General features: G+C 46.9%; 1 protein-coding gene across 2 annotated transcripts; it reads left to right on the forward strand.

Moving 5' to 3' along the window:
* The first annotated feature begins 205 nt into the window (after positions 1-205).
* jam2a (junctional adhesion molecule 2a) lies at positions 206-15,032 on the forward strand. Of its 2 annotated transcripts, none has more exons than XM_030073759.1 (10): positions 206-631; positions 6,123-6,188; positions 6,387-6,497; positions 7,286-7,435; positions 8,332-8,519; positions 8,844-8,946; positions 9,769-9,876; positions 10,053-10,068; positions 13,345-13,378; positions 13,749-15,032. In XM_030073759.1, the coding sequence occupies exons 1-10, from the start codon at positions 583-585 to the stop codon at positions 13,785-13,787; spliced, it is 864 nt and encodes a 287-aa protein (XP_029929619.1). In that variant the 5' UTR covers positions 206-582; the 3' UTR covers positions 13,788-15,032. The 2 variants fall into 2 exon arrangements, with proteins under 2 accessions (XP_029929619.1, XP_029929628.1); XM_030073768.1 differs by having other exon boundaries at positions 211-631; positions 10,056-10,068.
* Positions 15,033-15,785: the final 753 nt, after the last annotated feature.

Consider the following 15,785-nt stretch of genomic DNA (forward strand, 5'->3'; position numbering starts at 1 on the left):
TCTAAATAATTTCAGGCTTGCTCTGTGCCCTCCATTGTAATTCAGCAAAGTCAGTCAGTTTCAGGGCATGGCTGGTCAGTGCCACACCTCGCCATGTCCACTTTGCTGCCCCCCGCGCTGTGTGATGTTGTTATGTGGCCATTTGGCAGTGCAGTGCGCGTCTTGGACACGGCGCTGCGCTCTCGGCGCTCCGCCACGCTGCTCGTCTGAAAGCACCCCGCCCTCCCCTCCATCTCCACCTAACACCGCGCCGAGCGAGCACACAGCAGGAGCAGAGCGGATGAGCAGATCCGTCACGGAGATAGTGAGCGAGGCACGCCGTCCCCCCGACGCTCCGACCAGGACCACGGTGCCTCCGAGCGGTCTGTCCCCCTGCGCTGCGCCCCGCTCGTCCGTCCGTCCGCCTGCCCGCCGCGCCGCGCCGCGCCGGTCGGTTCCTTTTGGAGAGCGGTGTGTTTTTCTCCCTGTAAGCTGGATGAATTATTGGAGAGTTGTGAACAAGTGCGAGAAGAAACCTGAGGCTCTGGATCTGCCTCCTCGGTCCTTCCAGGGAAGACGAGACTCAGCTGAGAGTTGTGGATAATGGAGAGGACGTCCCTTTATCTTCCCATTGTTATTTTATTGATGCAATGTAAGTGGGATATGGAAATAATTCATTCATAAGAATTAACTCTGCTCTCTCTCTCTCTCTCTCTCTCTCTCTCTCTGGGATAAAGCTCTGGGTAAAGATGATTAAAATGCTGGGTGGCAGCATTAGTATAATTTAAACAATGATCATGGTATTTAAAATAATTACTTTTTGTCTATTATCATGATGTCTTTTTCTCCATACAGTAACTGTCTGTAGATGTTATGTAACACATGTCTTGAAATTTTATTAGTCAAGTCAAAGCCAAAAGGTGGGGAGATCATTTCTACTGTTTCCAGTATTTTTTATTTATTTATTTATTTTTTAAATTGCTCAAACCAGTTTTCCTTGATGTTAAGTTGCAAATTAACTAGTGGAAGCAAAGTGAAACTGCATTTGAAATAAGTGAAATGATCTCAACCCGTTGACTCTTCACAGACTTTAAGGCTCCTTGTGAGCAAAGAGACATTTCGTGCGATGAATTAATAAGGCAGAGATTGCTAACCCATTTTTTTTATCTCGGTTACTCAGACACGATTCTCCAGTTCCTCTGCGTAGATAAAAGCCGACTGTGAAAACGGGCTGTGGTGTTGATGAAGCCAGGCCCGGTTCCTCGAAGTTGGCCCCAAAGTTGTAGTTGGCCGAGCGCCACCCTTGAGGGTGTGGGCGGCACGGTGGTGGGTGGGCACCCGTTTTGGCAGAAGAGGTGCCAGCTTCCATGCATGAGGTCAATGGCTGGATTCCCACCAATGACTCCAGACTGTTTTTTTTTTTTTTTTTGCTTGTGACAAAGTCTGGTGTTTTCATAGCAGGGATGTTACGAGACAAAATGCTTCAAAACAGGAAAATGTTGGTATTCCACTAAGAATGAATGGAAATCCTGTAAAATCACACTTTTTCCTCCACATTTAACCTTTAACCGGTTTGCCATGGGGGGGAAAAAAGTAAATCTAATGAGAAAGTGGTGCTAATCCCGTTGATAAGACTCCACGGGAGCGGCTGGGCGAGTGAGTCACGTTTTACTGCCCCTCCCTTTTATTTCACGTCGTCCACATTGCGCCACCTGTCAGGCCACGAGGTCGCGGGTTCACGGAGGCAGTGCAGTGCTCCGCGCCGAGGCCAGATCTAAGACAACCCCGGCAGAAGCTGAACGTGATCTGGGTCAAAACGAAAAAAAAAAAAAAAAGGAGATAAATGTGAACGGCGCATCTGGAAACGGTGGCACCACGACTCAGAGCTGACGGGGCAGATTGTGGATGGTGAAGTCCCAAAAAACAACAGGAGGAAGTGTGTTTGGGTGGGGCTTTGAATGGCAAAGGGAAGCTAATACTTCCCCCCTCCCTCATCTCATTCTCGCTCATATTCTCCAACACACACACACACACACACACACACAGACACACACACCCCATGTCTGATTGAGACAGCTGTTGCTCACACAGCAGTACAGGGTTACAGTCTCACAGAGGGGCTTTGTTCTGAAGGGGACGCACACACACACACACTCTCCCTCACACACACACTGTCTCCCCCCCACAGCCTTGAAATGTTTATCTAGAATCTGCCGCCGTGCAGCACATTTTCGAGTATATCTCTCCTTTTTTGCTGTTTCTTGACTTGTTAATATGAATAAGTGCCTTCATTATGACTGCGCCGTGCCTTTGACCTCGGCGCAGCGCTGGCAACACCCGTCCCCGCTCTCTGTAACACTCTGTACGGACCACATAATGAGCGAAAGCCCCGTGCCAAGGAGCGAGCGTGCCATCTTGCTATTTTTTGCTCGGGCAAGAGGGCGGCCGGGCCCTCTGTGAGTTTAAGCTGCTTCACTGGTGGGGGTGATGTTTATGCGACACGAAACATTGTGCTCGTGTGTGTGTGTGTGTGTGTTTATATGCTTGTCTTCTGCGCCCATGCCTTTTCCATGTGTCCACCTGTGTTTCTGTGCTGCATTCGCGGTGCCATGTTGGACGACAAGAGCCACTTTAATACAGAGGTCCATTGGTGAAACAAGAAAAAGTTAATACCGCGTTCATTGCAAAGCCTGTTTTAACAATTTCTTTCCTCTGAAACGTTGCAGAACTGTCAAGCGTTATTACCGACGATTCTTCCGTGATGAATTCCTAAAACCCATGCGCCCACACACACGCCGTTTCCTACCCTCGAGCGCGTGCGACAAAGGAAACGCGAGCGGCTTCCGGCCAATTACAGCCAATTTTTTCCGTCACTGAAATGCCTCACCGTTTGGGACGCCCCGCCAGCTCGCCTGGTAGAGCGCGTAACACGTATCGCGGTCCTCACCACCGCAGGAAAAAAAGAAAGTAAAGAAATTCAGCATTGTCACAGGCATTCGGCAACCTCGTTTCGTTTGGCGTGATGCGGTCAATTAGTCCCTGCTGCTTGTTTTTCTGCGATGCATGCACTATAGCTGGGTCAAAAATGAATGACACATCTTGAGCAAGGAAGACAATTTATTATTGAAGAGGCAATGTCCACAAAAGTACACTTTGTACAGGACGAGAAGCCGTCTCCCCCATTGACTTCCATTCAGGACGCTTCAGGTGTCACGATTTTACATTTCCTTCTTTATAGAACAGCTTTGACCAAATCCGTCCAGAACCTTCCCTTGGGTTTCCAAGCAACGGAAGCAGAAGGTGATGATGTGTGTGTGTGGCAACCGTCACTCAAACGTTTGCGTCTCTGACGTCGGAGGAAGATTTCCTCTGTTGACTCTTGCTCGGATGGCAGAGCTTACGTTTGGAGAGCTACGCCGACGATGACTCACCGAACGCGAACTCGTGTGAACAGATGCCGTCCCGCTTGCCGTCTGCTTTGAGATTTTGCAATTAAACGCCGCAAAGTGTCTGTTTGATTCGTTTTCGGAAGCGTGTGATTTGACCGTGGTGGTTCCAACGTTTTTCCCCCTTCCAGCGTGGCTGTCGTGGGAGCCACAGTGACGGATGCGGTGCATGGATGTGACTTGGTCTCGGTGCTGCTGAGACAGGGACGTCGTGTCATCTTGCATAGCAGCAGCGGCACACACACACACACACACACACACTGATGCATGATACAAGAGCAATGGGACATCACAATGCGCCTCTGTGCCACTTTGTGTGTTCCTGTCCATACGTGTGCTCGTGCATCTGTGCATCCTCCGCGCGTGTCGTGGAGCGTTGCTGCACCCAACAAGGGCCTAATCTATGGTTAGGGCTCGAATTTAGGGTGGAGGATTAGATCTGGATTAGGATAAAGGTGGTTAAGATGGTTGGGAATGAGTGTAGTCAGTGGAAGGTCCTCGCAAGGAGAGTAAATAAAAAAATGTGTGTGTGTGTGTGCGTGTCCGTCAGTCCGACAGTCAGCTCGGCGGTGGCAAAGTGTGGGCATGTTGTCAGCCTCGCTACATTTCCTCTCTCTCAAAGAGACACCCTTCAAGGTGGCGCTGGCCCCGGTCTCACACTATGTGACAAGAGCTTCTCCCATTCACAGTGATACTGTCTGAGAGTATCTCCCCTGCTTTCAATCCCACTCTCTCTTTTATTCATGCTTCTGCGGGTCTGCCTCCCCCGCGCACACACACACACACACACACACACCCTCCGTCCCCTCTGCCTCGTGCTCCTCCAGTCCCTTCATTTGTATTCTATTCTTAGGCGACTCATCCCTCCTTTGTCGTCCGTTGGCGACTCTTTTTTAATCTCGTCGTATCGCTCCCTCCACCTCCCTTGTTCATCATCCTTCACGGGAGACAATGCTCCTCAGACGATGTCGAGGTGCGCGCGCCAAGGCCGTGACGATAACGCCGTCAAACTGGCACAAATTAACACACACACACACTCACGCGCTTGCAAAGCGAGAGAGAGAGAGTTGGACGGGAGCGAGTCAGCGTTTTTTAATTCACTTAAGTTTGAAGGAGGAAAATCGGTGTAAATTGAGCCAATTTCGGTAAAAGGTTTGCATGTTTAAAAACAAAAGGATTTAAAAACTGTGTGGGGCTGCATTTGGCAAATAAGACTTTTTATTGCGACTCTTCATTGAAGCTGTTACCGTTTGGCGTTAAGACCCCAGCAAACTTCAGAGTGTGACAGCAGCCTCAGCCTTCAGTTTTCATGTCCATCCAACATGGCTTCCTTCCTGCTTTTGCTCCCTCCACACTTCCTGCCACTCCCTGCGGCCCTTTGTCTAAATCTGGCCTCCATTCTTCCATGCAGCACTTCCCCATAGAAGGGGGGGTTTACTGGTATTCGTTGCAATTCAGTAACAATAACAGTAACCTCACACAGGAAGCAGGAAACAAACAGGAACCTGCACCAGAGAGCTGTCATTAGGTGACACACCAAATTGTTGGATGATTACTTTGGAGTACACTTCCTGCATAACAGCTTGAAAACATGTAATATATGCACTTTTTAATAACAAAGTGGCATAATTTTAGCATGAAATGGGTTTCCAAGTTTGTAATTGTGGGATTTTAGTCTGTCTTAATGTACGGTGGTGTTTGCAGAGACAAAGGCGGGACGAATGTGTGTGTGAGTGTGTGTGTGTGTTGTGGGAGCCGGTTAGATTGGTGTTTTTTTTTGTTGTTTTTTTTTGCTTTTAAGAACATCTGAAGGCCTCTATCTCTCCTGTGACACCAATTAAGATTTTTTTTTTTCATATCTTCAATATTACATTTCTAGTATTTCACAGACTCTAATGGTCGACCCACGAGGCCTATTCAACATTTATTAAGGAATTTCAAAAATGCATGCCGTTCGGTCTGAAAATCTGTCTTTATTTGCCCCGAATTTGGTGTAAAACTTACTTTTGAACATTTCTCTCCGGCCCCTTCGCTCCGCGGATGCGCGTTTCCCGTGGAGGCCCTGCAAACAGCAACAGGATGACCACCCTAATAACCCGAGCCAATCAGCGCTCAGGAACAAGGCAGCTCCCCGCTTCCCGTTCCTGTTTGGGATGCGGGGGGATATCGGTGTCACGCAGACGGTGGAGAAACAAACACCGTCTGCCCTTTCCCCCTAATGCCGTCCATACATCATCCACCTCAGGTTAATCACCAGCCGCGGCGGCGTGCAGGGAGCTGCCGGGTGTCCTTACCCTAACACAACCTTAAATAAACATACGGCGGGCTGCTCCTTAACCCCGCAGGATTAAAGTGTGTATGGGGAGAGTGGTGGAGGAGGAGGAGGAGGAGGAGGAAGGGGGGGGGGGGTAATCCTGCTTTTACCTCAGATCTCAGCTTCGGCCAGCCCTCGTCTTCTGTCTCGGCCTCAGACCATAAAACAAGGCGGGCCAAAGACGGCCATTAAGCATTCTCCTCTCGCCGCTGGCGGGCAACGTGAAGCACTTTGCCAATTCACCTTGCCCCCTAATGGATGACGAGTGATATTACGTTATGAACTGCTCTCTCCCCCCCCCCCCACCTCTCCTTCTCACTCTCTCCTCCTCTTTCCCCACTTCTCCTCGCTCTCAACTCTCCCTCTTCCTCTTCCTCTCTCAGGTTCCCCTTCCGTCCCCGTCACCGTGACAACCAACAGGCACAAGGTGGAGGTGCACGAGTCGGCAGGTGAGAGAGGAAGGAAAAAACCGGCAGGTCTTTGGTCTGTCATGTGTCAGTTTTGCTCATTTTTGCTCATTTTCTCAAGTTTCCTGTGCAGTTTTTCCAAAGCCAAGTGGTTAGAAATCCCATTTGTAAAAAAAAAAAAAATCTGTGCTGCTGTTTTTCATTCTGCCACGAAATATCTCGCCACCCCCTGTGCTGCAGACGCGGTGCTGTCCTGCATGTTCCGCACGGAGAAGGACCAGAACCCGCGCATCGAGTGGAAGAAGAAGGGGAAGGACGTCTCCTTCGTCTACTACGAGGGACAGTTCAGAGGTGAGAACGCTGCCCCCGTCCCTCTCTTTATCCCCTCTCTCGGTCGCCAGCCCTGGCACACAAACTTCGCCCGGCATTTGGTTTAATCTGCTTGGAGGACCAGATGGGCGGTGTTTTCCACACGGGACGTTTGGCTGTGCCTGTAAGAGGAAAAATCGCACCAAAATATTCAACCTGTTCCCCCTACCCTTCATGATTGATGTCGTTTAACGGGTGACAGGCTGTTAAATATTTTCTCAAATGCATCAAGACTTAAAAAATGCCTTTGTTCCGTCTCTTCCCCTTAATTGGCGGCTCATGACTGAAGTTGGGGTGAGGGGTGAAATGAATAAAGAGTCGCAGCCCTCGCCGGATCGAGCTGTTTTCTTTGAACGCGCTCATGTTTGCAAAATTTTGGCCGCTGAGACGAAACGCTGAAACACTCAAACTGCGACCTCCGATCCTTTCCTTTCTGAGAAATCGACACTTTGGAGACTCAGGGTTTTAACATTTAACTTCGGTTTGGTGCCGCATCACTCCACCTTTCTCCAAAAATGTGTTCTAAAGTCAGAGAAGTGGCGATGATGGGGGGTTTGCATGAGAAAAACAGTTGTTTCCCGGTTTAACTACCGTCCAAGGGTGCGAGGCGAGCAAGGCACTTAACCCCCGACTGCTGCTGTGTTGCTGCCCAGTGGCCTCCAGTAAAGGAAAGTAATTGCTCCTGGCAGCTCGGCGGTGCTCGGCAAACCTCACCAACACCATAATCGTTGTTTTGACCTTTTTTTTTCTCTCTTGATCGTGAACTCCAGGTCCGTTTGAAGGGCGGGCGAGCATCGACGGGGCGACGGTGACCCTGCACAAGGTGACGCAGAAGGACGCCGGCGAGTACCGATGCGAGATCAGCGCTCCCCTCGACTCGGTCACCCTGGGAGAGACCAACGTCACGCTCAAAGTCCTCGGTACGACTCGCAGGGAACACCGCCGCTACAACGAGGAAACGTTTGAGGCAAAATCAAAAGACCAACAGAGCCGAGTTTGAAGAGCAAATTTTGGAAGGCTGTCCTGTTGGCCAGTAAACATGTCCAGTTATGGCCTGCGAATCCATAATTTAAAGAAGGAACTCATTAACTCAATGCACCTAACGTGGCCAGGTTTATTTCTGGAAGCGTTTCAGGCGAGAAATCACATATTCACCGGCTGTGCAGAGCTTTTTTTAGCCGCAACGGTCGGCATTTCTGCGACGTATGCCTCGCATTTTCCTCGTTCACACACTCTCACAGTTCAGTGTCTTGCTCAAGGACACTTGGACGCGCTCTCTGGAGGAGACGGGGATTAAATAAGGAACCCGACCGCTCTGCCTCCTGAGAGCTTTACCTCCCTGCGCCTGATTCGTTCAGTTCCTGTGAAAATGAGGTGACGGGAGTGCAGTTCCAGGTGGTTCAAAGCAGGGTGTCATATTTTTCACTAATTTCATGTCACTTTGACGTCTCTCTCCTTCACCAAACTGCCAGACGTATCCTCACATTATTAAAGAGCAGTTACCTTTTAGCTTTGAAGTTGTCCAGCCTGCCGATCTCACACACACCAAGTTTATTATTCACTTATTCACTTCCATTATTCAGCGTCTTGCTCAAGGACATTTTAGAAGGACGGTCATTTTAACCCAGATACATGGGTTGAAGGACAGATTTAGTATCTTTATGTCGATATTGGTATCCCTTTATGTAAATGGCGTCTGATTTTACATTGTTCCTATGTGACAAACAACTCGACTGTCACAGAGGTGAGCCGAAACAACCCGGATGAGGTGTTTGTCCCAGGTTTCTTCTCCTTCTCACGCTCTCCTCTCCTCCAGTGCCCCCACAGATCCCGTCGTGTGAAATCCCCACCTCGGCGTTGACGGGCTCCGCCGTGCAGCTGCGCTGTCGGGACCGCCAGAGCATCCCACCCGCCACGTACTCCTGGTACAAGGACAACCAGCCAATCAGCCCCCCGCGCCACGCCAACGCCACATATCTGATCAACTCACACACCGGCATACTGGTGAGGGAGTGTGGGCGAGCCGGGGAGGGAGGGGGAGAAGGAGTGTGTGTGTGTGCTTTTGCAGGCGTGTGTGAAACATTGATTTCTAGCACTATTACCTCTCATCAAACACAAAGAAGAGAGGTTTCCACTGGGTTTGGTGTGTGAAGGAAGACGTGTTGATTCATGAAAAAGAAAGTTTCACGGCACTCTTGAGGCAAAAAAAAATTTAAATAAATAAAAAGCCTTTATTTCATGGCTAGTAGAGACGAATTTAAACAACAAAACAGTGTTTCAGGAGTGACTGCTCTCATCTTTTCTTCTTCCCCCCCGTCGCTCCTTCAGGAATTCAAGGCGGTGGCCAAAGAGGACACGGGCCGGTACAGCTGCCTCGCATCCAACGGGGTGGGAACGGCCAAGATGTGTAAGGGCAACCACATGACAATAGGTAACTCAGTTTGTGTGTGTGTGTGTGTTTGTGTGTGTGTGTGTGTGTGTGTGTGTGTGAGTGTCCATCCACATCTCATCTTCCCTCCTCCTGCGCACCTTTCAACACGAGAGAAAATCAGAGAGGCAGTGGAGGGGAAGAGCCCACTAAACCTATTCTGCCCACTTTCTAAATTATGAAATGGAGCGTCCTCGGATAAAAGTTTGGTCATGAATTCGAGGGCTCCGTTTTTAAAACATTATACGGCCATTTTTTGGGTCAAAATTGTTCCTGATGTGTATTGCTCACTCAACATAATTACATCCTCTAAAACATGAATGTAAACCTCCTCGGCTGCCTATTAAATTACATTGTGTAACGTGCTTTACTTTCATGCCGGCGCTCATTTCATCAAAGTCATATTTTTCCAAATGATTTTTCAATGAAACTCGTACATTTCACAATATGTGTCGGGATCAGACGGATGCAAGTCAAATGAAAGAAATGGTTTGTTTGCGTTGGCTGTGTGGCTTATGATGATCAGCGACTGGAATCCATAGATTTTCCCACTTTGTTTTTCTGTTCGCCGCTCCGTCGCGGGAGCCGATGCCCCCTTTATCTGCGCGGATGATGGATTGAAATGTATCTCCCCGCGCTCAATAGCACAAATCCAATCAAACGGAGCAGGGAAAGGAGTGTTTCTCTCCATCTGTCTTCTTCGTCGTGATGAAAACTGATCATAACTCAGTCTCGCCGTTCCACCTGTCTGACCCCCAACTCCTCCTCCCCTTCATTTCACTCTCACCTCCTCCTCCTCCTCCTCCTCCTCTCTCGTATTTACAGAGGACATTAACGTCACAGCTGTGGTGGCGACGGTGGTGGTGATCGCCTTGGTCATCGTCGTCTGCGGATGCGGGGGATTCCTCTTGCACCGCAACGGATTCTTCAGCCGTGAGTTTGTCCGCTCTGCCTCTCACACACCATTTTTTTTTTATCCTGATACACACACTGTCTGCTTACGTAATGCATGACCAGTGTTTTTTTTTTTTTTTTTTTTTTTGCTTTCTCGAAAACGTACACTCACCCTGTCTTTTCTTGTCCATTGTCCTCCCCGACCCATCCATCAGCAGGGCACAGAGGAAGGTAAGAGCTCTGTGATTACATTAACATTGATGTGAACCAACACAGAACCACACTAATATTGGACATAGTGGGGTTCGCTGAGGGACTGAGGGACGGCGGTGGGGGGGGGGGGGGTTGCTGTTGCAGGACATCAGACTGCGTGTCTGCGTCTGTGTGCTGAGTCAGGACTGTATAGAGTGACAGCTGTGTCTGTGTGTGTGTGTGTGTGGGTGTGTGTGTGTGTGTGTGGGGTTGAACCTCAGCAGCGCCTGGGTTTCTACTCATCAGTGATGGGCGCCAACAGATGCACAAACGATGGGAAAGTTTTTTTTTTTTTTTTTTTTTTTTTTTTTTTAGGTTGCCATTTCCGAGATGCACATCTGTTGTAAATCCATCAAAATTGAGCCACACAGATGAAGGAACAGCACAGACAGTCCAAGAAGGAGGAATATTCTGTACCCCATGAAATTAGTACAGCATCATTATGTAATAATTATTGGCCGTTAATCAGCGAGCAACAAAATATTGGCAGTAGAAAGAATTACAGGCAATCACACAGATGGGATGGATAATTTGAAATGGATTATTCAGAGATAGAAGGGATTCAAGAAAGAGAAGTTGTTTGCGACGGGGCGGGAGGGGGGCTGGCGGAGCGGACCGGCGTGCATTGCATTTCCAGACGGCTCCTAATATAACTGGGCCTGTTTCACAAAAACACCAGAGTGGGCGTCATGACGCTTTGATGCCAGGCCAGCTATTAAAGCCAGGGAACGCAGAGAGAGGAATGTGCGTCCTCTTGGTGACTTGCCTAACTGACTTAAAGTTATTCGATTATTGGCTTATTATTGTGCGCCGTTAGATGCAGAGTCATTGTAGAAACTCTCCTTGAAGCCGATGCAAAAGCTCTTTGTCTAGGTTCAAGTCTGACGCTTATCCCACTGAGCTAACTGGAGCTGTCAGTGTCAACTTCCTATTTATAGAACAGGCTTCTTCACAAAGACTCGGAGACAATGCGACATGATTTCTGATGCACCAATAGTAGGCACAAGTTAATGGAGTAGAGAGGCAGATCTGGGATGTGGCTCTGCCTTCTGGAGGAGAGTGACTTGAAGTGGTCGGCTCACCGTATAGACGCTGATCAGCGTTCAGGTTCAGCCTTTTTCCTCGGATGCTGCAATAAGGGATGAGACAGGGGCTGTGCTCAGAAGTAACTGTGCAGCAGGTCGGGCTGGTTATTAGTGACACTTTAATAAGTAAAGAGCTCAGTCCTGCTGAAGTGTCCTTGAGCAAAATACCACCAAACTGTTCCCAGCACTCTGATCCCTGTGGGGAAATGTTGATATGTAAATGTCTCAGATACACAAAGTATACTACCGCATTTAAAGTGTGTTTACATTTTTTTTTATTTTAGTCACCCTCTTTGGATTCTACAAGTAATTCCAATAATAAAATAACAATGAGAAAATGATGGTGATCAATCTAATAACTAAGTAAAAGCAAGTTTATAAAAGTGTTTTTCTTGGGAGTATGTTAGTGCTGAAACAATTTTTCAGTTAATCAAATGAGTAGAAATCTATTGGTGTTTTTACTTGATAAATTAGACTGTTAGAATAAATCTATTGGTGTTTTTACTTGATAAATTACTTATAAATTACTAAAATAATTAATCAAGTGTCAGAATGATTAATATGTGCTGGTTCCAGCTTCAGTATGATCACTTAATTGCCAACATTTGCTTACTTCTCTCTGTTCACATCATTATAAAATTAATTTGGAGACATTGCTTTGGGCTCTGCTCAGTTTCGATAAGCATTTTTCATTATTTTTGAAACTGTGTTGACTAAATAATTCATCGGAAAATAGTTACTTCAATCAGCAATGAAAATAATCATTATTTCCAATCATGTAATGTATGAGTGTATTGTACAGAGAACAAAAAGGGACCTAAAATCGAACCTTGGGGAACACCAGATGTAAGATGTATGGTTTTCCCCATAGCCAGATCAGACCAGACTTTTGAATGTAACCACTTGAGAAGGTGATGTACAGTTCAGTGTCTTGCTCAAGGGCACAGGCAGTTGCTGAGATCTAATCCGAAGGAGACTCTCTCGTTACAAAGGTCTCTTGTACAAAACAAATCGCTCGCTTTGGATAGAGAATGAGTGCACCGGGGGTTTTGGATTGCTGCATGAGATTGGCTCCCCACTTGACGTGCTCACACCTCAGAATTGGCTGCATGGTCTGCACAGCGCCGCAAGTGGTAACTTCCCTAAAAAAAAAAAAAAAACAAGCATGGTGTGCAGTGTGAATCCTTATTGACCCCTGTGTTGAATTCTGACCTTTTAAAGCAAACATGAACTTTGGCAGAGTGTTGGGTTGTACAGTCACCTGGATGAGATATGAGCCCACATGGTGATGAAATATCCTCATAAGTTGCTCTGTGCTGTGTTGGTGTCTCTCCATTCACTTCCATTGTGCAGGAAAATAGGTCCCAAAATGACACTTTTAGCATGTAAACAAACATGAAAACCGTTTTTGTTTTTGTTCATGTAATTAAAATTAAATGTGAAAGTACCATCAGGGCATTTCTTCCTGGCGTACGGTTACTTTATGGAAGTTACTTGCAGACACTACCTGCCAAATAGGAAAACAACAAGAGCAGAGATGTTTAATTTCCTCAAAAACTGCCATAACACATCCAGGTGACTATGCAACCCAATACTCGACCAAAGTTCTGCTTGAAAAAAACATCAAAACTGACCGTTGACCCCTACAGGTCATTTTGGATCTCCCAGTGTCACGGTGCATCCCACATCAGCAGCCAAACCCTGCACAGAACTGAGGACACGTGAGTGTGACGCTTAGACAGGCTGACAGACAGATGAGGTACAGCAGACAGACAAGCAGAGCAGGAGTTAGACACTGACTGCCATGAGAAGATTGAGAGTGTGTGTGTGTGTGTGTGTTTGTGTTTGTGCGCGCGTGGGTGGTTGGATTTGTGCATGTGTCCTGACTTGGAACGAGGACCATTGGGTTTATCGAATGTCCCGTCTGAGACGCTGAACCACAATTTCCTCACGCATCACTCTCTCCAGTTTATTACTGTTCCACTCAGTCACTCAGGGCTCAGGGAAGCAGGCTTTCCTCTTTACCCAGTGGGAGGGTTGCCATGTATGATGTGCATTATTTATACAGGGCAAGATATGACTCAGGATACAGCTGTCCGCCTCGTGTTTCTTCTCTTCTTTGTGCTGGTGTCAAACTGTCCGATGCGCTTATGATGTCTTTGTCTTTCAGGTCCAATGTCAACTACATCCCTCCGCCCCAAGAAGTAAGTGCATTTTTTCTTTATCCTCTCTCTCTCTCTCTCTCTCTCTCTCTCTCTCTCTCTGGCTGTACCTCCTTTGCTCCGTCTCTGTCTCTCTCTCTCTCATGTTGGTTGATGGGCAGTGAGTGGTGACACGAGCAAAACGCTGACTTAAGCACGAGCCGCTCACACATTACTTAATGAATGTCACCGCATTTCGGATCGAAATCATTACACCATCACCCCGAGCCGTTATTAAGAGCTATAATTCTGGTGGAGTTTAAAGAATTGCAAGACTGCAAACTGTGATGTATGCATTGTAGATTGTCTGGGAAAACAATTCAATACAAAATATTTAATTCTCTCTCTCTCTCTGTTTGTTTCTCTCCGTCAGCCCCAGGATTTTAAACACACCCAGTCATTCATGCTCTGAGAAGCTGGCCTTCCTCCCTGAAAATTTATCACCCTCGTGATAAGGTGCCAACACTGGATTCTTTTGTTTCTGGACTCATAAGGAGCTCTTCAGTGCCCGGTGCAGACACAACGCTAATTTCAGTCTCTTTTTTTTTCTTTCTCTACCGTTCCTTTGGACGGGTAGCGACAAAAACAGTTCTGCAAGGCTTCTTATCCTCTTGCTTTGTGGTGTGGGTAGCTCCTGCCATTGACGTGTTCTGTTCATGTGGGATTAAGTACAGTTACATGGCACTCTGCCCCCCTCTGGTGGTGAGATGTTGAAATTCCACTTGATCTTTTCTGGATGATCCAGGGATTAGAGCAGGGATGGGCAGCCTTGTGCCGCGGAGGATCGAGAGTCTGCAGGTGTTCATGCCAACTAAAGACTACTGACTAAGACTCAGTGATTAACACGCCTTCGACGAGGGAGCAGAAACCTATCGGTGAAATCACCCGACGTGGTCTGCAGTTGAAATGAAACTGGGCGTGATCTCGGTTCTCTGTGGTGCAGGGCTGCCCATCGCTGGATTAGACATTTCTACATGCTTGTTTTCCTTCCCTGTGCAGGCCAAATGTATTAACTACCTATGTGTTATTTTACCAAAGACTGACTTCATTTCATCGAGGGGAATTTGACTCGTAAAACCTTGATTATAGTAAGTGAGCGTCACAAGGGAGCGGTCATTCTCCACTGAGTGTCATTAACTCAAAGCCATAGGGAAAAGCATCTCAGTTGCGTCGTGGTTTTCAGATCTACTCACACAGACAAACAAACAAAAATGCCGTTTACCTCAGTATCAGCCATCTGCCGATGTTTTGTCCTCCATTCGGTTCGTTCGGGGCCCGGCTTCCTACGACCACATCGCCACTAAGATCTCCAGGCCATGATCTCGGCACCGACATGCAATTAGGGGAAATCCAGTCCAGGAGAAAAGGAAGCCACTGAAACCAATTGAGACCAATCCCGTTCCGCCCTAATGTGCCTGCATGGTCTTTTTATATACCTTGTGCCTTTTTAATTTGTCTGTCATATTTATCTATGGATCACTGTTTTTTGTAAAGAATTTGCCTTACTTTTTCTGTCTTTATATTTTTGTGCCACTGTTTATCAATGTTTATCAAAATGGAGTGTCTGTTTTTAGACAGTGTGTGAATGGATTGTTGAGAGTTTTATTTGAATGATGTATCCGTAATAAAAGGTTTTCTATTAAAAAAAAAAAAAAAACATCTCTATACAGGGTCGTGCAGTTGCGTTATTTCTTTATTGTGATCATTGTTACAGCACAAACTGTGAAGCATGCCTGTCGATCGGATTAATTATTGATCACTTTGAGTCAATCAGATTAAATAAGCCACTGATGATTCACACAGGACAGAGTCTCACAACTTCAATGGCTGCCTCATGCAGATCTCTTATTGCTTTTCAATTATAAACTGGTTCATATGCACTTTTGCACACATTTACAGTTTTTTGAAATGTAACAAAGCACCATGTGAGCCAACTTCCAGTGCTTTTCCCAAATTAAGGAATGATTAAGAACAGTGCATGAGCCAGCAAGAGTATATAGAAAGCAGATATATTTTGATTATATTTCCTTTGCCATTCAAGTTTGCAAATTAGCCTCAGTCCAGCTCAACCAATAAAATTTGAAATGTCTGCAGATATAAAACTCCCATGTAGCCTGGTTGCTCAACATTGGATGAACAATGGAAGATTGTTTATCAAACAAAGTGGACTACCGAGGCTGAGTATGGCACTGGGGATTAATAAAAAGTTGATCATTCAGTCTAACTATGATTGGCTATAACTTGGCTGTTTATAATGATGACAATCTGTCTTGTGCTGCTTGCCTAAAACTCCAAACAGCATGGGTCATTTTTTGTACCAGTATTTCTCTTCTCACTATCAGTCAGTCCTCCAGATGGCCAGTCTGGCCCTGAGAACAAGACAGGAGGAGGTGATATGTAACTCAGTGAG

The sequence above is a fragment of the Myripristis murdjan genome, chromosome 2, assembly GCF_902150065.1.
Source record: "Myripristis murdjan chromosome 2, fMyrMur1.1, whole genome shotgun sequence".
Classification (NCBI taxonomy): Eukaryota; Metazoa; Chordata; class Actinopteri; order Holocentriformes; family Holocentridae; genus Myripristis; species Myripristis murdjan.